The sequence below is a fragment of the Salvelinus alpinus genome, chromosome 4 (assembly GCF_045679555.1).
Source record: "Salvelinus alpinus chromosome 4, SLU_Salpinus.1, whole genome shotgun sequence".
NCBI classification, from domain to species: Eukaryota; Metazoa; Chordata; class Actinopteri; order Salmoniformes; family Salmonidae; genus Salvelinus; species Salvelinus alpinus.
The window spans coordinates 54,734,793-54,757,334 of NC_092089.1; the positions used below are offsets into that span (position 1 = coordinate 54,734,793).

At 43.2% G+C, this 22,542-nt stretch overlaps 1 protein-coding gene across 1 annotated transcript in view; it reads left to right on the forward strand.

Annotated features, from left to right (window-relative positions):
• LOC139573969 (2-oxoisovalerate dehydrogenase subunit beta, mitochondrial-like) overlaps positions 1 to 22,542 on the forward strand; it is an 84,561-nt gene that overhangs the window by 45,892 nt on the left and 16,127 nt on the right. Inside the window, exon 9 of the mRNA XM_071397994.1 lies at positions 18,999 to 19,085. Within this exon, the coding sequence (XP_071254095.1) occupies positions 18,999 to 19,085 (87 nt within the window). The remainder of the gene's footprint in view (positions 1 to 18,998; positions 19,086 to 22,542) is intronic.

A 22,542-nucleotide genomic window follows, 5' to 3' on the forward strand; every position in this document is an offset into this window, starting at 1 on the left:
TTGAAATGTGGGACAAATGTAAATGTATTTCACTAATCACAAGAAATATATAATCATCTTCAGAAATGACTTTGTCAAGGCAACTATATAACTAGGGCTTTACAATGATGGTGAAAACTTTTGGGGTCAAGCGAGTTAAAATCTTCCTCAAAGTGATGTGAGTGGGAGGCATTGGGAAGGGTGGGGGATCAATAGGGAATGTTCTGGATGAGTTTTTATTGGTTTCTCAGTCAAACTGAATTGGAAACCAATTTACAAACATAACATCATGTAATTATCCTGGGTAGAATATATTTATATTCTGGACATTGCTCATTCTGATATTTCTTAATTTCTTTTAACTTTTTGGATTATGTGTGTATTGTATTACTGAACTTTTGGAGCTAGAAACACAAACATTTCGCTTCCCTTGCGATAACATCTGCAAATCTTTGTACGTGACTAAACTTTGATTTTGGGCACAGGCTACAATTTGTTGCGCGTTCCCCACGCTTCTGCAGGATCGTCACCTCAACTGTTCCGTGGATTCAGTGCCCGTTTTAAAGGAAGGTAATATCCTCTCGTCTCCAGGCGTGGGCAATCAGTGTTTTTTTTAATGTCGGATCCAGGACGGCTGGTGCAGCCGGTATTTCCTGGTTCGGAAAAACAGTCAAGCCTTTACCCCGTTCTATACTTACAGTGCGTCCAGAAAGTATTCATACCCGTTGACTTTTTCCACATTTTGTTGTTACAGCTAGAATTTAAAATTGATTAAATTGCGATGTGCTTTGTTACACCGAACGCAACAGTTGACTACTCCAATTTCGACACTTTAATCAAATCAGTAGGCCTAATATAAATATATTTAATAATACCAAATACAGTGCCTTCAGAATGTATTCACACCCCTTGACTTTTTCCACATTACAGCCTGAATTTAAAATTGGTTGAATTGATATGTTGTGTCACTGGTCTACACACAATACCACATAATGTAAAAGTGGAATTACATTTTTTTTTTTACAGTTTTACAAGTTAATTAAAAATGAAAAGCTAAAATGTCTTGTCAATTATTCAACCCCTTTGTTATGGCAAGCCTAAATAAGTTCAGTAGTAGAAGTAGGCATAAGTCACAAGTTGCATGGACTCTGTGTGCAATAATAGTGTTTAACATGATTTTCTTTTAATGACTACCTTATCTCTGTACCCCAGACATACAATTATCTGTAAGGTCCCTCAGTCAAGCAGTGAATTTCAGGCACAGATTCAACCACAAATACCAGGGAGGTTTTCCAATGCCTTGCAAAGAAGGGCACCTTTTGGTAGATGTGTTTAAAAAAAAATAATAATAATAATTAAGAGCAGACATTGAATATCCCTTTGAGCATGGGGAAGTTATTAATTGCACTTTGGATGGTGTATTAATACATCCAGTCACTACAAAGATACAGGCGTCCTTCCTAACTCAGTTGCCGGAGAGGAAGGAAACTGCTCAGAGATTTCAATTACATAGCTAATGGGTGTGAGAGGGGAAACTGAGGATGGATCAACAACATTGTAGTTACTCCACGATACAAACCTAATTGACGGAGTGAAAAGAAGTGTGTACAGAAATATATATATTCCAAAACATGCATCCTGTTTGCAACAAGGCACTAAAGTAATACTGCAAAAAAATGTGCCAAAGCAATTCACTTTTTGTCCTGAATACAAAGTGCTATGTTTGGGGAAAATCCAACACAGCACATTACTGAATACCACTCTCCATATGTTTGAAGCATAGTGGTGGCTGGATCATGTTATCGGTATGCTTGTGATCGTTAAGGACTGGAGTTTTTCAGGAGATAAAATGAACCAAATGGAGCTAAACACAGGTAACATCCTAGAGGAAACTCCCCTTTCAGCAGGACAATAAGCTAAAACACAAGGCCAAATCTACACCATATATGCTTACCAAAAGACAGTGAATGTTCCTGAGTGGCCGAGTTACAGTTTTACCTTAAATCTACTGAACTATTTTCAGGTCTTGCCATAGATTGTCGTCTAGCTATGATCTACAACCAATTTGACAGATCTTGAAGAATTTTGAAAAGAATAATGGGCACATTTTGCACAATCCAGGTTAGAGGTCGACCGATTAATCGGCATGGCCGACTTCAAGTTTTCATGACAATCGGTAATCAGCCTTTTTGGACACTGATTACATTGCAATCCACGAGGAGACTGTGTGGCAAGCTGACCACCTGTTACGTGTGTGCAGCGTCAAAAGGACCTTGTGGCTGCAAGGAGCCAAGGTAAGTTGCTAGCTAGCATTAAACTTATCTTATAAATAACAATCAATCTTCACATAATCACTAGTTAACTACACATGTTTGATGATATTACTAGGTTAACTAGCTTGTCCTATGTTGCATATAATCAATGCGGTGCCTGTTAATTTCTCATCGAATCACAGCCTACTTCACCAAACGGGTGGTGATTTTAACAAAAACGCATTCGCGAAAAAAGCACAATTGTTGCATAAATGTACCAAACCATAAACATCAATGCCTTTCTTAAAATCAATACACAGAAGTTATTTTTTTTAACCCTGCATATTTAGTTAAAATCAATTAATCTTAGCAGGCCATATAAACTAGGGCAATTGTGTCACTTCTTTTGCGTTCAGTGCAAGCAGAGTCAGGGTATATGCAGCAGTTTGGGCCGCTTTACTCGTTGCGAACTGTGTGAAGACCATTTCTTTCTAACAAAGACCATAATTAATTTGCCAACATTTTCCATAATTATGACATAACATTGAATGTTGTGCAATGTAACAGCAACATTTAGACTTAAGGTTGCCTACAGTTCGATAAGATACAGAACGGTTCCGTATTTCACTGAAAGAATAAACGTTTTGTTTTCGAAATGATAGTTTCCGTATTTTACAGTATTAATGACCAAAGACTCGTATTTCTGTGTGTTTATTATAATTAAGTCTGATTTGATAGAGCAGTCTGAGCGGTGGTAGGCAGCAGCAGGCTCGTAAGCATTCCATTCAAACAGCACTTTACAGCGTTTGCCAGGAGCTCTTAGCAATGCTTGATGCACAGCACTGTTTATGCCTTCAAGCCTATCAACTCCAGAGATTAGGCTGGCAATAATAAAGTGCCTATAAGAACATCCAATAGTCAAAGGTATATGAAATACAAATGGTATAGATATAAATCATCGACACGTCATAATTCCTATAATAACTACAACCTAAAACTTCTTAACTGGGAGTATTGACGACTCATGTTAAAAGGAACCACCGGCTTTAATATGTTCTCATGTTCGGAGCAAGGAACTTAAACGTTAGCTTTTTTTACATGGCACATATTGCACTTTTGCTTTCTTCTTCAACACTGTGTTTTTGCATTATTTAAACAAATTTAACATGTTTCATTATTTATTTGAGACTAAATTGATTTTATTTATGTATTATATTAAGTTAAAATAAGTTCATTTGTTCATTCAGTATTTTTTAAATTGTCATTATTACAAGTGTGTGTGTGTGTGTATATATGTATGCGTGTGTATGTATGTGTGTATGCATGCGTGTATGTATGCGTGCATGCACGCACACGCGCACACACACACAAATGGTCCGATCGGTATCAGCGTTGAAAAATCATAAACGGTCGACCTCTAATCCAGGTATTGAAAGCTCTTGTAGACTCAACTGTAATCGCTGACTCAGGGGTGTGAATACTTATGTAAATGATATATTTCTGTATTTCTAGCATTTCTAAAAACATATTTTCACTTTGTCATTATGGGGGGATGTATGTATGTATGTATGTATGTATGTATGTAAAAAACAAATATTGAATATTTTAAATTCAGGCTGTAACACAACAAAGTGGAATAAGTCAAGGGGTATGAATACTTTCTGAAGGCACTGTAGGTGTCGTCAGAAAGCACTCAGTCTATGAATTCAGAATACTCACAAGCCGCCGGTTATTACAGTCGACTGGCTAGACAGTGTTACACTCACACACACACACACACATACAGTACCAGTCTAAAGTTTGGACACATTTACTCATTCAAGGGTTTTTCTTAATTTGCACAATTATTTACATTGTAGATTAATAGTGAAGACATCAACACTATGAAATAACACATGGAATCATGTAGTAACCAAAAAAGTGTTAAACAAAGTGGTTTCTTGGCAGCAATTTGACCATGAAGGCCTGATTCACGTGGTCTCCTCTGAACAGTTGATGAGTGAGATGTCTGTTACTTGAACTCTGAAGCATTTATTTGGGCTGCAATGGGAGGTGCAGTTAACTCTAATGAACTTATCCTCTGCAGCAGAGGTACACTACCGGTCAAAAGTTTTAAAACAGCTACTCATTCAAGGGTTTTTCTTTTTATTTGTACTATTTTCTACATTGTAGAATAATAGTGGAGACATCAAAACTTGTTGCCATAATATGGGCTTGGTCTTTTACCAAATATGACTACCTTCTGTAAACCACCCCTACCATGTCACAACACAACTGATTTGGCTCAAACGCATTAAGAAGGAAAGAAATTCCACAACTTAAGACACACCTGTTAATTGAAATGCATTCCAAGTGACTACCTCATGAAGCTGGTTGAGAGAATGCCAAGAGTGTGCAAAGCGGTCATCAAGGCAAAGGGTGGCTACTTTGAAGAATCTCAAATATAAAATATATTTTGATTTGTTTAACACTTTTTTTGGGGTACTACATAATTCCATATGTTATTTCATAGTTTTGATGTCTACAATGTAGAAAATAGTAAAAATAAAGAAAAACCCTGGAATGAGTAGGTGTGTCAACTTTTGACTGGTACTCTTCAAGCTGTGTCTCTAGGCTTGATAGGAAACCAGAAAAAAGCTGTCAGACTTAATCTCTCCGCATTCCATTCTCCAGTGAGACTCGCACACGAATTACGCTTTTGGGTGTGTCCAGATTCTGGCTCTGATTAGCCTAATTAAAGCTGCATCACGCAGTGCTTTTTTGCCAGTGCCTATGCCTACTGGGGATGATGGTTTCTGTGATAGAAGCCCTCCCCCTAGGGCTATTGTTGTAGCCTTTCCTGTGCAGAGTGCTAGTTGCTCACCTAGTCTCATCCCACAGCTTAAATCAATATCTTTGGGTGTCCTGTAGGCCCGACGTACACGGAGTACACTGCGTATGCATTACCTAAAGCTCCTATCATATCTGGTGCTCAGGCACTTCCTCCCGCCTTTGTCGGGCCGGCTTGTGCTGGTCAGAACCGGCAATGTTCATGGCGGTGGTGGCATACATCAACAGACTGTGAGGGACTCGGTCTTCCCATTTGCTGTGGAGCAGTGCGCACATGCTCTCGCTTCCCCAGTTGCCTCAACTCTTGTACAGATCTTCTATCCAGGGGGGGCCCTCTCTCTCCCTGGGTGGTCTCCCAGATATGTGGAATATTCGGCAGGGCCAACGTAGATCTTTACACATCACGAAGAAGCTCGCTTTGTCTGTTTCTCTCAAAGACCTGAGCGCTTCTTTGGAAACAGATGCACTGGTGCACCAGTATCCTCGGCCCCTCCTTTACGCATTTCCCCCTGTGGAGCTGGTTGTGCCTGGAGAGCTTGTTTTTGATTTCTTGTGGCTCCCCGTTTGCCCAAGCAACCTTGGTTCACAGAGATAATTTTGTTTTTTAGGCGGGGACCCGTGACAACTCCCGTTGCTCAGAGACCTGTGGTCCCAGGTGCACGGTCAGAATTGGCATGCCGGATATTTGATTCCTATGGGTCCGGCCCCTGAGAGGGCCAATCTGATGGAGCCTTCAACCCGAAAGTCATGGCTATGTCCTATAGGTCTTTTAGCTTTTGAGTTATTTCTCTCTTTGCATCCTTTTTGCTTCTGAAGAGCAGCTGAGTTTAAATGCCCCGTGTCCAGTATGAGCATTATGCACGTACATTGAGCGGATCTGGGATATCCGGTTATGTGACCAGCTTTCAGTTTGTTTTGCTAATCCAGCTGCCAGCTAATGATTAGCAGATGCTCTCCCCTGGCAGGCCCAAGGTTAGAGCCTGTATCTCCTTACTCGGTCGCACTTATTGTATAATATCTTTGGTTCGTCATAGGCCGAAAGGCCCTGGAAACAATCACTAGAGAAAATGTCACACGAAGAAAGAGCCCAGTGGTTTTGGGGCTGGCTCCTACATATTTATTGTTGAAGCCAATGTCTGTAATTACAATATTAACACATGCTCTGGTCTGGCCTAGTGGGGTTGCGTGCTTATTGGCCAGTATGTCATAACTTTGTCATGTGTCCTTACTGTGGTGATGTTTCGGCGGTTATATCAGTGGAAAATGACTCATGGTTGTTTTTCGGTGGTGGCTCTATCGCTTGCTGCCTGGTGAAATTATGGTGTAACCCGACACTGCCAGAGGCATAGGCCTGTGGTGGATGGGTGAGGAGTTTTTAGAGGGACTTATTCAGGTGAAATAAAGTTTTATCCATAGTGTTATATTAATCCCATTGTTGATTAGATTTTTACTGCCTTTGTTTCAACACTGTGAGATTTAATATGGTCTCTTGATCTGCATCTCTTCATTCAGGCTCCCTCTCATCACATTTTCCTCTATCACTCAATCACACTGCTTTCCCATTGACTTTCCAGGCTGCAGCCAGTGTTCTACATTCCTCTCCTCGGCACTGGAGATTTCTAGAATTCCTCTCTGTGTCACCTTCTAGCGGAGGCCAGGCTTACATTTGCTAAATCCACACAGAGGCATTAAAAAAAGGGTGAGAGGAACAAGGGGCTCTTTATCCTTTCTTTGGAGTCACTTTTTCCTGGAGGAATTCAGGGATGTGGTGCAGATTGAATCTAAAGTGGTCTAACTGGCCACTGAGGAAGCTTACGGTCAGGGTTGACATGACATACAGTCAGTGTGGGTGCTGTGAGACAACCCTACTGTATACAAGTGAGTGATGCACAGCCGTTGGCACCTTACAGATGCACACATTGGGAAAGATGCACACACACACAGTGATGGAGAATAGGCCTGGTCAATAATGAGCCACCAATTCCCCACTCCACTGATGTGTTTTCCCAGTTTTTGTTTTCATAAATTGGCACAACCAGCACTTACAGCAGGGGCTGATGGTGTTCTCTTGAGATTGAACCTGTGAAAGCGTAAGCCACTAAACATTTGATGGGCTGCTGGGTCGTCAGTTTTCCACTCGGCGATAGGAAACTATTGGATAAGGGTCTGGACAGATTAAGGTCAACTTGGAGCATGGACTGGTAGCAGCAGGCCTGAGTGGAAAAAATAGTGAGAGAGAGACAGGGTTGTTAGTCATGAGGATGGTACTGGGATCCAGGGTCCAGCACGGCCTCAGAGAGAGCGAGAGGGAGAGGGACAGGGAGGGAATGCTCTGTTGTTTAACAGGGGACGTTCAAATAAAATTGTATTTGTCACATGCGCCGAATACAACAATAGACCTTACAGTGAAATGCTTACTTACAAGCCCTTAATTGTTCAACTATTTACTAAAATAAAGTAAAAAATAAATAAGAAAATAGAAAAATAGCAAATAATTAAAGAGCAACAATAAAATTAGCAGTAGCGAGGCTATATACAGGGGGTACCGGTGCAGGGGGCACAGGTTAGTTGAGGTAATTGAGGTGGTATGTACATGTAGGTAGAGGTAAAGTGATTATGCATAGATAATAAACAGAGAGTAGCAGCAGTGTAAAAATGGGGGTGGGGGACGGGACAATGCAAATAGTCCAGGTAGCCATTTGATTAGCTGTTAAGGAGTCTCATAGCTTGGGGGGGTAGAAGCTGTTAAGCCGGCCCCTCAGGAAGTCCAGGATCCAGTTGCAAAGGGAGGTGTTTAGTCCCAGGGTCCTTAGCTTAGTAATGAGCTTTGAGGGAACTGTGAGCTATGACCGACCTATCAGAACATTTTGTGCTATGAGGCGGTAGTCATTCAGACAGGTTACCTTGGCATTCTTAGGCACAGGGACTATGGTGGTTTGCTTGAAATACGTAGGTATTACAGACTGGGTCCGAGAGATGTTGAAAATGTCAGTGAAGACACTTTCCAGCTGGTCAGCGCATGCTCTGAGCACGCGTCCTGGTAATCCGTCTGGCCCTGCTGCCTTGAGAATGTTAACCTGTTTAAAGGTCTTACTCACATCGGCTACAGAGAACGTGATCATATGACACAAGTTAAACTCCCCCTTTGTTACATTTCCCAACGTTTACAGACCACTGCTCATGCCCTATCAGAGCTGTCCGTCAGGTCCTATGGCCTGTGCTCCGAGTTGTTGATGGCGTTATGGTTTAAGGGCAGAAAGGTAGTGTAATGGGCTTTTATGGGATGTCGGGAGTTATTTCTGTCTGAGGTCTCCCCTGGTGTCCTAACTCCTCTCTCTGTAGGCAGGCTTGGACAAGGGCCCAGTGCCTGAAACGTTTTCCTCCCACTCTCTGTGCTTTTAACTGGCCTCCCACTCACCCCTCTCGCTAATCGTGCAGCGCCACTTAAAAGGACTGAGTAACAAGGCCAAGCTGCGCCGCGACTACCATTTGTCATTGCGATCTCAAGGCGGTGGTGTGAGTTAGGACCCTGCGGCTGTGATTTTTGGGTGGGCAGGGTGACTCAAAGCCCAAAGGGGCCACAACTCCTCGCTGGTTGCAGGGTTCACCATCTTCACTTCTTGTACCGGGGTTTTGACGGAGTGCACTGTGGAAGAGAAGGGTTGGGGGGAAACGCTGGGAGCTTCTTGCAGATGCTCTGGCGACTCTCCCGGGATGTTTTTTTTGTGTGTAGCGTGTGTGCTGGGTTTTGTTGTCAACCCTGCTATTTATGTACTTTCTTAGCCATGTGAAGTATAGGCTAGATCTCACTTGTCCATTTTCCAAAATGTTTCTCCTAATATATACAACTTATTGTGTTGGACTTTTGGCAATATGAAAGACATTGATTTCTTCTATACCACTCAACCGCAGTGTTTGTTCGCTTCTCTGACTGCACACAGTCCTACAGAGGGAGAGTCCATGATCAGTTTGGGGTTGTACTTTGTGTCTCTTTCATTCTGCTTTCCTGCAGACATCAATATCGGCTTCTGAAGGTTTTCAAAGTAGCCATGAAATCGATTTGAACTGAACTCAGAAAAGGTGTAGCGTGTGGAGTTGCAATATTGGCAGGTCTTGGGCAATAATAGAACTGTCAGTCAGTCGAGGTTCAACTGCAACAATTGATTTCCTGGCAAGTTTCTATTCGAAAGAGGAATTTTAGCCTACAACCGTGTCTGTATGAGTGGACCCAGTGACCCTGAGGCAGAGTTGGACTGAGTGGACACAAGCCTGAAGGCTGTGCTACTGGGTTAGCTGGCTGCATGTTGGCTGGTGGTAGTGTGGTTGGGACGAGCGTAGGCTGCATGGCCTGGGACTCCAAGGCAGAGTAGAGTGAAGCTGAGCGCTGCTCGTTATGTTGGGTGTGTATGGGAACGCCTGTAAACATGGCATTCCCTCTCCAGCGAGCGGGCCCGGGTTAATGACAGCCCTGCAGCACAATGAGCAGTAAAGTGCAGCCACCACTGTCGCCACCCGATGGCCAGGACCTTCCTACTCCCAGGCCGGGACTGCGACGCGACAGACCCAGAGTGGACGTTAACCCCTCTGTCCCACCTATTGAAATAGAATGACTACAATGGACATCCATTCAATTCCATTTCTATTTTCTCACGCTCTCTTGCCACCCTCTTTCTGTCATCTCTTCTTTCTGCCTTCCCTTCCTTCCCCCTCCTCTCTCCCCTGTCATCCCTTTCTTTTAAGTCTACCATATTTTCCAGAGAGGACATTAACCTCTTTCCCACCATACACCACTCTGACTCTCTCTATGCGCTCCTCTTTTCTGCTCAACCCCCCCATCCACCCGACTGACTCTGGGTTCTCACCATCACCCAACTCTGCCTACCTTCTACACTCCTCCATCCATTTCTGCCTTTCATCGCTTTTCTCAGATTTCCCTTCCTTTCCCTCTCCTCTTTCATGCTTTCTTTCCTCTTATTTTAATTTCTCCATATTTCCCCAATGTCCGTCCCCATGTCCGTCCTCTTCTCGCTCGTTACTCTTTCATATAGGAGGTGGAGCGGAGATTTATCGTGCAGCCTCCTAGCTCCGTACTCATCGTCTCAGAGGTTTTTGAAAGTTCTACTTGAGTCTTGATTACACGCATCACACACACTCTAATCCACTCTTCCTCTCCTCCTCATCTCCCTCTCCTTCTCTGTCTTCTCTCTCACACACACACACATTGACTCATCATGCCACTGTCCAAGTAGATAACGCGTAGCAATGAAAGCCACCTGTCAGTATGCATGCCTGTTTTTGTCAGGCTGGAGTGTACAGTGATATTCATGGCATGTTCGTGTGCTCTCATTGCTCCAAGCGTATAATTCTCATGTGGGGAAAAGCCTACTGCTCATATTTGGGCCCTCTGCCGTGGCTCCACCACTGTCTATATAAGGCAACTTGACATTACGACATTGGGTCCATGTTCACCAACATGAAAGAATGGTTTTGATGAGTGAAATAAATAGGTAGTGTGCTACTGAGAAATGGTCACTGGCTCCTCTGAAGAGGAAAGGTCATGGTTAAAGGTCCCGCCACAATTACTATGTTTGAGTAAATGAGTACACTACTGTCATTGTGTGTGTCCAAGAAAAGTGTCTGGCCCATCCCTGTCCCCTGGGTGAGGCAGTGATTTGAGATGAGTGAGTAGGACAGTGCCAGTGTTGCGGCCAGCAGTATTTGGGGCGGCAAGTAGCCCAGTGGTTAGGGCGTTGGACTAGTAACCGAAAGGTTGCTAGATTGAATCCCCGAGCTGACAAGGTAAAAATCTGTCGTTCTGCCCCTGAACAAGGCAGTTAAGCCACTGTTCCTAGGCCGTCATTGTAAATAAGAATTTGTTCTTAACTGACTTGCCTAGTTAAATATTATAAAAATAAGCTGACGTCTCACAGCAGCCGCAATGGTATTTGCCCTTTTTTAAAAGCGTTGTGTGCCAGACACTGCGAGAGCGAGACAGACGGGACACTGATAAATGGAATACGAAGAAAAGGCGTGGGGCGGACCGACCGACAGGTGGGGGGAGGACCAGCCGATAGGCGGGGGGGGGCGGACCGGCAGGGCGGAAGGCGCGGTTAGACAGACTGAAGACGCAGGCGGGCAGACAGGCGGGGGACCGGCAGGGCGGAAGACGTGGGACAGACGGAAGACACAGGCAGGCGCAGACAGACGGAAGACACAGGCAGGCGCAGACAGACGGAAGACACAGGCAGGCGCAGACAGACGGAAGACACAGGCAGGCGCAGACAGACGGAAGACACAGGCAGGCGCAGACAGACGGAAGACACAGACAGGCGCAGACAGACGGAAGACACAGGCAGGCGCAGACAGACGGAAGACGCAGGCGGGGGACCGGCTGGGGGGGCTGGCGGGCGGATGGAAGACGAGCACGGAAGACGCGGGCGCACGAGCGAGTAGAAGACACAAAACAAGTAGAAGGAAAATGGACAGACTCAAATATGTCCATCTGTCTTCTTTCAGGTTGAGAGAAAAGTAGAGATCAGATGGAGATGAGCCGTTTCTTCTCCATAGTTTTTTGTCTGTCCCACAAAATCTTTATCCAAACACATAAGCAGTGATTGTAGCTTTAAACGGTCGACCTCACAATAAAATGTCAGTTTCTTCATGACAAAAGATTGCTGGGTATGATCTAGCATTTGAGGCAAGAGATCTGGGAGCTGGAATACTCCTCAGTTTGAATCTGATAGTGTTTCTTTTATTACATTTGTGACTATTAAGAGTGTGATCTCACATAATCTTGACCCAAGCCTCACCTGGTTCTCATATTCCTATTTAGCCCATATAGTCCCAACATTTTGGGCACCCCTGCTTTACATTCAGCAATACTCCTGCTGTGTGGGCCAGATGTGAATAGCTACATTTTGTCTTGTCCATTATTATCACAGCATGCACTGGAATCACAGTCACAATCACACATCAGAATACCCGTCGGCAAGGGACAGGCTTTCCCAAACCACCGTCCCACCTATTAGTGTAGAAAATCCAGAAGGCATTTGGAGTGTGATTACTAAATGGGTCATTCGATTCCCTGGCCCCCGGGGGGTGAAATTCTATCTCACGATATTGAAATAACAGCGCTGCTGCCTTTGTCAGAAGCATCTGAAGAATGTGCTTGTGTTGGAGTATGGTATGCAGCTCCACTCCTGGCACTGAGGTAGAGGCAGCCCCTAGTGTTTAGGGGTGAAGTGAAACGCTTATTTAAAAACAATCTCTCTCTCTCTGTTTGCGTGTGTGACAACAGGCAGGAGGACTGGGGTCATTTTTAGCTGCCGGGAATTTGGCGGTAGCCTCACTTATTCATCTACCTGTGAGTCATATTCCGTAACATGTCACACCATGATATTGGTGCCCTCTCTCACCCCTTGATTTGCTATCTGCGTTACATTTTAGCCAGGCACCGTTACCCTCTGGTTCTCCCAATTTCCAACCCTTTATAGCAAAATGATATAGCCTGCGGTGCTGTGTTTATGTGAAAAGGGTATTTTTTTTAAGGTATTTCACCTGGTAGTCAGTTACTCAAGCTCAGTAGACAAGGATATAAATATAATTGATATTATTATTTTAAAGGGATGGGACAAAAATGTATTCCTGATCACACAATATGAGTGATTGGACAGTCCTACTCTCAACCGGAGTGCCATACCTAGAAATGACATGGCTGTCAAAGCAGGCATTCTTCCAATAGGTTGACTCTGGAGACTGTCATGGTGAGATTCCCATATTAGTATGTGGTCTCTGACCGAGTCAGTGTGTCGCAACCAAACCAGGGACCCCAGCGACGTAAACAAACGCTCAACCAGCCTCTTTAACATCAGCGACACCCAGAACGCTTTTGGTTCTGATACTGTATCTGTGATCCTTTGGTGTAAGCAAATGAAGCTATCGTTTTGTATCTTTCTATATCCATGTGTTGCGTATTTCTAGGGTATGTTTTGAGTGACGTCAGGAGTCTCCATACCAAATGAAAAATAAAGCTGTATATAAGCTGCGGTGCTTACTCAAAAAAGTATTGCAGATATGGCATGTTGTGATACATTGGGAGTTCACTTGCCAAGTGGTTTAGAAGGTGGAGGAGCCAGGTGATACTTTTCCTCCTGTCTGTTCTAGTTGCAGTGTGTCACGTGCCAGCAGTAGACCCTCTTGTATAGGGGAATGAGGGAATCACAGCTTTGTCTGTGTAGTCCATTATCTCTGTGGAAACAACATTCTCATTCCAAACCGGAGAAGGAATTTCGCTCAGGGCTGTACGATCCAATAGAAACACTTCAGCTGAACCAATCCATTACTACCACACAACACTAGCAGGTTTTTACAGCCTGGATTGATGGAGTAGTTAACTGTACTTCCGTCAATTATAATTGCTGTACCGGTATTTGTCTCCTAATCAAGAGTACGGATATAATCTATTGAGGATAGAGCGATGTGATTTGGAGACGATGGAGTTAAGGAGAGACAGACGAGGTTTGGATGAGATCAGACTATACGATAGTGTTAGTTATACGCTGTGGTCTGTTGTGCTCTGTTGCATCTTCCTCCTCCACCGCAACCTATTCTTCGTCCTGCTGCTGCGGTAAAGTAGGGTTTACAGTAAAGCCAGATGAACAGCCTCTCTCAGCATGTCATCCAGCTCGTGACCTACCAGCTTAAATCAAACCCCAGTAGCATTTCAAAAGAACACATCCTACTGCTCTCCAACAGCCATACCACACAAAGCCTGGCCATGCAAGCAAAGCCTGGCCATGCAAACATATTGTTTGTTCCATTCCACTGTTCCAACCAGCAAAATAAAGTTCTGATCCAGTTCGAACCACAAAAAAAAGTAACTTTTTAAATCATTCCTTTTTTAACTTGTGGATTTTTTAAAACATTTAACTAATTAAATTACTTAACCAGTCGGTGCGGATTGAGCAGGCAAGCTAGTTGTTTACATGCATGATGGACAGACACGTATACTATGGTGCAAGATGCGACAGCAATTTTGCGGGTGGTGAAAGAGGGGGAGAGTGCTGAGAAGAAGCTTGAAGAACGGGGCATCTTGTTATGACATGCATTATTTGAATTAGGCCCACAGAATTCTGTCTAGGAGGAGTGTCTTCTATGGAGGAACTTTGAATGTCCTTTTGAGCTAGCTAGCTAACAAGCTTAAGCAAGCTAGCTAGCTAAGAAGCTTGTGTGTGCAGAGCGGCACCAGAATTAAAAACACGTCTTACCTTTTTGTAGTTAATAAATCCAATGTGAAACGTGATATCTAGGCATATAGTATCCCTAACTAGCATTGAAAAAGTTAATCCTTCTCCTTCTCCTTAACTAATTTCAAATCTCTCTCCCTATCTTCTGAATCATGCTTGTACAGTAGCCTATGCTTTGGAGGGTCAGGTAGCCTAAAAGTACATGCACACACAATGGCAAAGATTTTCAGCTTGTAGGCAGACACTTGAATGATGTTCTGAGTGACAGAGTGAGGGCTTTGAATAGGCGCTTTGTTGTGGTTTTTTTTGTGGGACTGGAAACATTGTTGTGGCACGTGAAATAACTTTTATTAAGCGGTTCCCAAGCTTTTAAAGTAACGGTTCTGTTCCGGAACAGTATGGTTCACCTTTGTTCCAGGTTCTGATTCTGTTCCTTGAAAAAAATATATATATTTTCAGTTTTTTGGTTCTGCTCCCTGAAAATGTTCCAACCCCTGATATTGTCCTTTGTTGAGCTTTGTGTGATTTGCACAATACTTTGAACCGTGTGTTTTTGAAAGGTTGTATCTTATCTAGTCAATTAGATAATGAAATTGTAATCCAAATATGATCTGACCCAGTTTCTGATGAGAAGCAATTATTCGGTTGATGAATTTATGGAAACAATTGACAAGAGTCCCTGAAAGAAAGGACAAGAGACTTAAAATTAGGAGTATGAAAGCGCCGCTTAGCTAGCCTGTATGTTTCCATAGCATAGAGTTTCACACTACCCTACACAGTGATGTCACCCCACAATAACATAAGTAGCCCCCTGTTTAAGACCCCCGTCTCATTCCCCCTTGTGAACAGTGATATGGCAGAGCAATGGTATGTGATATGCCCACTCCCCTTACAGAGCACCTTCAGCACTTCACCGCTAACCACCCACACACGGTCAGTGTTTTCCCTAAGTACATGGCATAGCAAGGGACTTCTGGGCTGGGGGGGTATGCCCCTTTTGCAGTACGAGTTCTATTTTGGTGGCCTCTGGTACATTATAATGCCTTGATTCCATCTGAAATAAACAGGTACATTATTGAATACTTTAACTACTTTACCTCCCAGATTTGTAAAATGAGTTGTGGTATTGAGAAGAAAGACGTGACTTTAAAATAAAAATTACTGTATGACTGTATGAATGCAATGTGTTAGTAGTTTTGGATATTGCCTAGGCTTATATGATCATGACTATTTTCTAAATTAGAGAACCTTTTTTTAACATTAATCCTGTCTTCTCTTAAGATTAGTCATATTTACAGTTGACCTGCAATATATGAATTGCCACAATGATGTTTGTTCTTCAAATATGTATAGTATTGGCTCTACTGCTGTGGACACTCAGGGTAAGGAAACCAATGTGTCTTTTTGTAAATTGGTTGAACTATCCCTTTAGCAGTTTGGCCTGTCAATCGATCACTGTGGGTGGGATTGTCAGGTCAGGATGTTTGTGAGTCAGTTGGTAGGGTTCCAGACCTGTCAATCAATCACTGTGGGTGGGACTTTGAGGTAAGGCGGTAGATTAGTGATCTAGTCAGAAAAACTAGTCGTACAAATGTAATTTACTGTGGGAAAAAAAATATAATGTAAAAAGTCAGGGGATGGACATACCAAACTCCCTGCCAGGTTGTGCACTCCCAGTTTTATACAAAGTCAAGCAACCATGAATAGACCAGAGGCTGGTGGGAGGAGCTATAGGAGGACAGACTCATTGTAATGACTGGAATGGAATCAATGGAACTTTATCCAACACATCAAACATTTTGGAAATCACGTTTGACTCAGTTCCATTAATTCCATTCCAGCCATTACAATGAGCCCATCCATTTTTAGCTCCTCACATCAGCCTCCACTGGAATAGACCTACAGATATGAATGAAACGGGTGCTAAAAATGGGCTTTGATAGACCGAATGCAACAGTTGACTACTCGTTTCTACACTTTAATCAAATCTTTAGGCCTTCATCAATATATTTAATAATACCATATACAGTGCCTTCAGAAAGTATTCACACCCCTTGACTTTTTTCACATTTTGTTGTGTTACAGCCTGAATTTAAAATGGATTAAATTGAGGTTTTGTGTCACTGGCCTACACACAATACCCCATAATGTCAAAGTGGAATTATGCTTTTTGAAATGTTTACAAATTAATAAAAAGTGAAAGCTGAAATGTCAGCTATGGCAAGGCTAAATACGTTCAGTAGTAAAAAATGTGCTTCAAGTCATAATAAATTGACTGTGTGCAATAATAGTGTTTAACATGATTTTTCAATGACTCTCATCTCTGTACCCCACACATATAATTACCTGTAAGGTCCCTCAGTCGAGCAGTGAATTTCAAACACAGATTCAACCACAAATACCAGGGAGGTTTTCCAATGCCTTGCAAAGAAAGGCACCTATTGGTAGATGGGTAAGAATAGTAAAAGCAGACATTCAATATCACTTTGAGCATCGTGAAGTTATTCATTACAATTTGGATGGTATATCAATACATTCAGTCACAACAAAGATACAGTCATCCTTCCTAACTCAGTTGCCGGAGAGGAAGGAAACCGCTAAGGGATTTCACCATGAGGCCAATTGTGATTTTAAAACGATTATAGTTTTCCCCTCTCACACCCATTAAACTGAGGATGGATCAACAACATTGTAGTTACTCCACAATAATAACCTAATTGACAGAGTGAAAAGAAGGAATCCTGTACAGATGTGGCAAAGCAAATCACTTTCTAGCCTGAATGCAAAGTGCTATGTTTGGGGCAAATCCAATACAACACATTACTTAGTACCATTCTCCATATTTTCAAGCATAGTGCAGGCTGCGTGATGTTATGGGTATGCTTGTAATTTTTAAGGACTGGGGGAGTTTCAGGATAAAAAAATTAATGGAATGGTGCTAAGCACAGGGAAAATCCTAGAGAAAAAACTGGTTCAGTCTGCTTTCCATCAGACACTGGGAGATTAATTCACCTTTCAGCAGGACAATAACCTAAAACACAAGGACAAATCTACACTAAAATTGCTTACCAAGAAGACAGTGAATGTTCCTGAGTGGCCAAGTTAAAGTTTTGACCTAAATCGTCTTGAAAATCTATTGCAAGACTTGAAAGTGGTTGTCTAGCAATGTTCAACAATCAATTTGACAGCGCTTGAATAATGGGCAAATATTGTACTATAGAGACTTACCCAGAAAAAAATCCCTTTTAATCCATTTTTAATTCATGTTGTAACACAGCAAAATGTGGAATAAGTCAAGGGGTATGAATACTTTCTGAAGGCACTGTAAATATCATGACATTAGCTTGTATAACCGTCAATCTTTTCTTTTATCATGTTTTGGAACAGAATCAGGCTCTCTCTCCACTACCTATTGTTCATGCAGTGAGGATTCAACATCTTCATCAAATGTTTTCTAATTTATCTGCAGATAATTACCGAAAAGCAGTAGTAGCCTACCAGAATGCAAATGAGGGAGCCCAATGAACGGCTCTCTCACCGTTTCGGTTCCGTTCACCTGAAAGATCCGGTCAAAAAGAGCCGTTCGTTCGCAAACAACCCATCAGTAGGCTACACTGACGGGTCACTGGCACGTCTCGACATGGGCTTTCCTAGGAAAATACAAACAATATCTTTGGTTTACTTCTCCGGATGTGATACCATGGACATACAGTATAACTACATTGTATATTTTATGAATAACATGGGGAAATAGGAGATTGACTTTATTCAGTCATTGCGACACCTTTTATAAACTAGTCAACACTTGCAGTTCGGTCGTCAATCAAACCACAGTAAATGGCCTTTGTACCCAACTCTGTGGCTGGCTATAGTAGGCCTTTGAAACAGGCCGAAAGAAAATAAATGAATGGGAAACAGAACAATAATTACATGGATTTCAACTCATTACCACTTACATTACATGGGACATCCCATGGGATCTCCCTCCTCCCCTCCATGAAAATAAATTCAACTGCAGCCAACCAGAGCGCACAAAAATAACACGGATACCGAGAGGGGGACAGACAGCACACCGACAAACCAGCAGTGTCCCTGTCATGACTGACAGGCGCCTGTCCTATCATTAGAAGATGCATGTCGTTCATTCTATTGGGAGAAGGCTATATAGACTTTTCTGGCTATCGAATTGAAACTTTTAAATGAAAAAAAGCCTAGTTAATAAATTAAGTGGAAAAGGTATCCGGCTAACTATGAGTCTGAAGCTATTTTAAGCGAAGGCCAGCGCTTATGGAAAATACTGCACTCGTTTGTGCACACACACATATGCTACACAAATTCTGTTAGAATAGGGTGTGTGTGTTTTTGAGTATTTATTATCTCCGGGGAGCTATTCATTGTGTTATGAATTGTTACTCATGGGCTGACTGCAAATGTATCACATGTGAAATAGGGGTCCCTCCCGGGTTAAAGGTTGTGAACCCCTGTGTTAGAACATGCTACAAACTGTATTTGCATACTCAAATCACGTTCACCCTCTAACTCATTGTACATTTGTCATGATACCATAATACGATGCTTGCCTTAGACACCACAGGCAGGCTGGGGAGAGACATTATGTGTACGGTAACCATAGGTTTTGTCTATGGGTGATGTCACACTGTATTGATCAGACTGTGTGTGTTGTGTTTTTCAGTCGGTGGCCAAGACCGGACGGTTGCTTATCAGTCACGAGGCTCCAATCACCGGAGGCTTTGCTGCCGAGATCAGCTCCACAGTGCAAGTAAGTGTGTTTGTGTGTGGTCATGCATGCAGAGGGTTCTATTGGAATCCCAGGGGGCCTTCAGATGTGGGATGGATTGCAGATAGACAGTAGGGTATCTATATCTGTGTGGATTGATGTATGGGTTGGACTTTCTCTGTTTGAAATGTGAATTGAAATTCAAATATCTGTCAGTCGGTGTCCTCGGTCAGGCAATAAATCTGAGCTTAAGAGGCACTGACAGATACAGTCGAAGTCGGAAGTTTACCTACACTTAGGGTGGTGTCATTAAAACTCGTTTCTCAACCACTCCACAGATTTCTTGTTAGCAAACTATAGTTTTGGCAAGTCGGTTAGGACATCTACTTTGTGCATGACACATGTCATTTTTCCCAAAATTGTTTAAAGACAGATTATTTCACTTATAATTCACTGTATCACAATTCCAGTGGGTCAGAAGTTTACATACACTAAGTTGACTGTGCCTTTAAACAGCTTGGAAAATTCCAGAAAATGATGTCATGGCTTTAGAAGCTTCTGATAGGCTAATTGACACCATTGGAGTCAATTGGAGGTGTACCTGTGGATGTATTTCAAGGCCTACCTTCAAACTCAATGCCTCTTTGCTTGACATCATGGGAATATCAAAAGAAATCAGCCAAGACCTCTGAAAAAACATGTGTTGATCTCCACAAGTCTGGTTCATCCTTGGGAGCAATTTCAAAACACCTGAAGGTACCACGTTCATCTGTACAAACAATAGTACGCAAGTATAAACACCATGGGACCACGCAGCCGTCATACCGCTCAGGAAGGAGACGAGTTCTGTCTCCTAGAGATAATCGTACTTTGGTGCGAAAAGTGCAAATCAATCCCAGAACAACAGCAAAGGACCTTGTGAAGATGCTGGAGGAAACAGGTACAAAAGTATCTATATCCACAGTAAAACAAGTCCTATATCGACATAACCTGAAAGGCCGCTCAGCAAGGAAGAAGCCACTGCTCCTAAACCGCCATAAAAAAGCCAGACTACGGTTTGCAACTGCACATGGGGACAAAAATCGTATTTTTTGGAGAAATGTCCTCTGGTCTGATGAAACAAAAATATAACTGTTTGTCCATAATGACCATTGTTATGTTTGGAGAAAAAAGGGGGATGCTTGCAAGCCGAAGAACACCATCCCAACCGTGAAGCACGGGGGTGGCAGCATCATGTTGTGGGGTGTTTTGCTGCAGGAGGGACTGGTGCACTTCACAAAATAGATGGCATCATGAGGTAGGAAAATTGTGGATATATGGAAGCAACATCTCAAGACATCAGTCAAGAAGTTAAAGCTTGGTCGCAAATGGGTCTTCCAGATGGACAATGATCCCAAGCATACTTCCAAAGTTGTGGAAAAATGGCTTAAGGACAACAAAGTCAAGGCATTGGAGTGGCCAACACAAAGCCCTAACCTCAATCCTATAGAACATTTGTGGGCAGAACTGAAAAAGCATGTGTGAGCAAGGAGGCCTACAAACCTGACTCGGGTACACCAGCTCTGTCAGGAGGAATGGGCCAAAATTCACCCAACTTATTGTAGGAAGCTTGTGGAAGGCTACCTGAAACGTTTGACCCAAGTTAAACAATTTAAAGGCAATGCTACCAAATACTAATTGAGTGCAAGGAAACTTCTGACTCACTGGGAATGTGATGAAAGAAAGAAATCATTCTCTACTATTTTTCTGACATTTCACATTCTTAAAATAAAGTGTTGATCCTAACTGGCCTAAGACGGACTTTTTACTAGGATTAAATGTCAGGAATTGTGAAAAACTGCGTTTAAATGTTTTTGGCTGAGGTACATGTAAACTTCTGACATCAACTGTGTGTCAGATATGTCATACTGAAACTTGGTAGACTTAGTCAGTTGAAATGAGTAATATATATTAGATCTAGCCAGGTGAAACTAATACTCAAACCTTGGACTGGACTGTACTGACTGGACTGTACTGACTGTACTGGAGGTGTATCCACTCTCCCTCACCCCATTTTTACCTCCATACCTCCCTCCCTCCCTCTGTCTAGTGAAGACTGCTCTGGCCTGGTGAGGGCATGATCAAAGTATGTGCTGTGTTCCCTTCAGGGAGAATGTGAGAGGGCATAAGCCACAGTTTCAACTCCACGAGCTGAGTTATGATTATGAACCTTGTCGGCAGGGCTGCCAATCGCTTTGTTTTTTCTTCCTAGACCACACTCAAAGGTATCCGGATAATGGCATGCTATTCAGTGTAGGCATTACCTCAAGTGAATGATGCCTTGTGTGTCTGCATCAGCGCTGAGATGAGGGCCCTGGAATTGGTCCTTCTCATCTCCCTGGCTGTCACTCGTGTTTTTGTTATCCGCAGACCTGCTTATCGGTAGGATTAATGGTCTGAGTCATACCCATGTTTTCACATGTTTTGTTTCCCGAGGGTAACCATTGTTGAATGTGAGATAGCATATGGTGAATATAACAGTTTATGGCGTTTAATACCTTGTTTGTGTTGTGTATCGCCATTAGCTTTATGAGCTTTGTGTATGATGAGGTATTGTTGAGACTGCTTTCATCTCGCGCCAAATTAATCCTCAACCACTACTGACAGAATAAATGATCACACGCACTTGCACCTCATGTCTAATGTCTAAGTGTATCCAGGTGTTGCGGCCATGTGCCACGTTGTCCCCCCTCAAGAGCAGGGCACACACAGACTCTCGTGGCCTAGTTCCCTTGGCAACGTGACAGCACTGGCTCTGGAGGGCCCACTTGCCCCCTGTCCAGATGGCCCAATGGTGATGGTCAGTACAACAACTCGCCGGACTGTGGTGACTCACCCGCTAATAACGAGGATGTGGCGTGGGTGCCGCGCTGATAACGCAATGAAACGGAAAAGGCGCTAAAAATAGGGCTTTTAGTAGAAAGGTGCTGAGCTATCGGACCTGGGTCAAGCCTCTGGGAACTACCATAACAACAACATATCAAGTGCTCTCAAGGGAACGACCAGAAAGGGAGACCTAAACCACTACTTAACAAGAGTCAAGAGCAGAGAGGGAGACCTGTACCACACCTCACCACCAGAGTCAAGAGCAGAGAGGGAGACCTGTACCACACCTCACCACCAGTCAAAAGCAGAGAGTGAGACCCTGCACCACACCTCACCACCAGTCAAAAGCAGAGAGGGAGACCCTGCACCACACCTCACCACCAGAGTCAAAAGCAGAGAGGGAGACCTGTACCACACCTCACCACCAGTCAAAAGCAGAGAGGGAGACCTGTACCACACCTCACCACCAGTCAAAAGCAGAGAGGGAGACCTGTACCACACCTCACCACCAGTCAAAAGCAGAGAGGGAGACCTGTACCACACCTCACCACCAGAGGCAAAAGCAGAGAGGGAGATCTGCACCACACCTCACCACCAGAGTCAAAAGCAGAGAGGGAGACCTGTACCACACCTC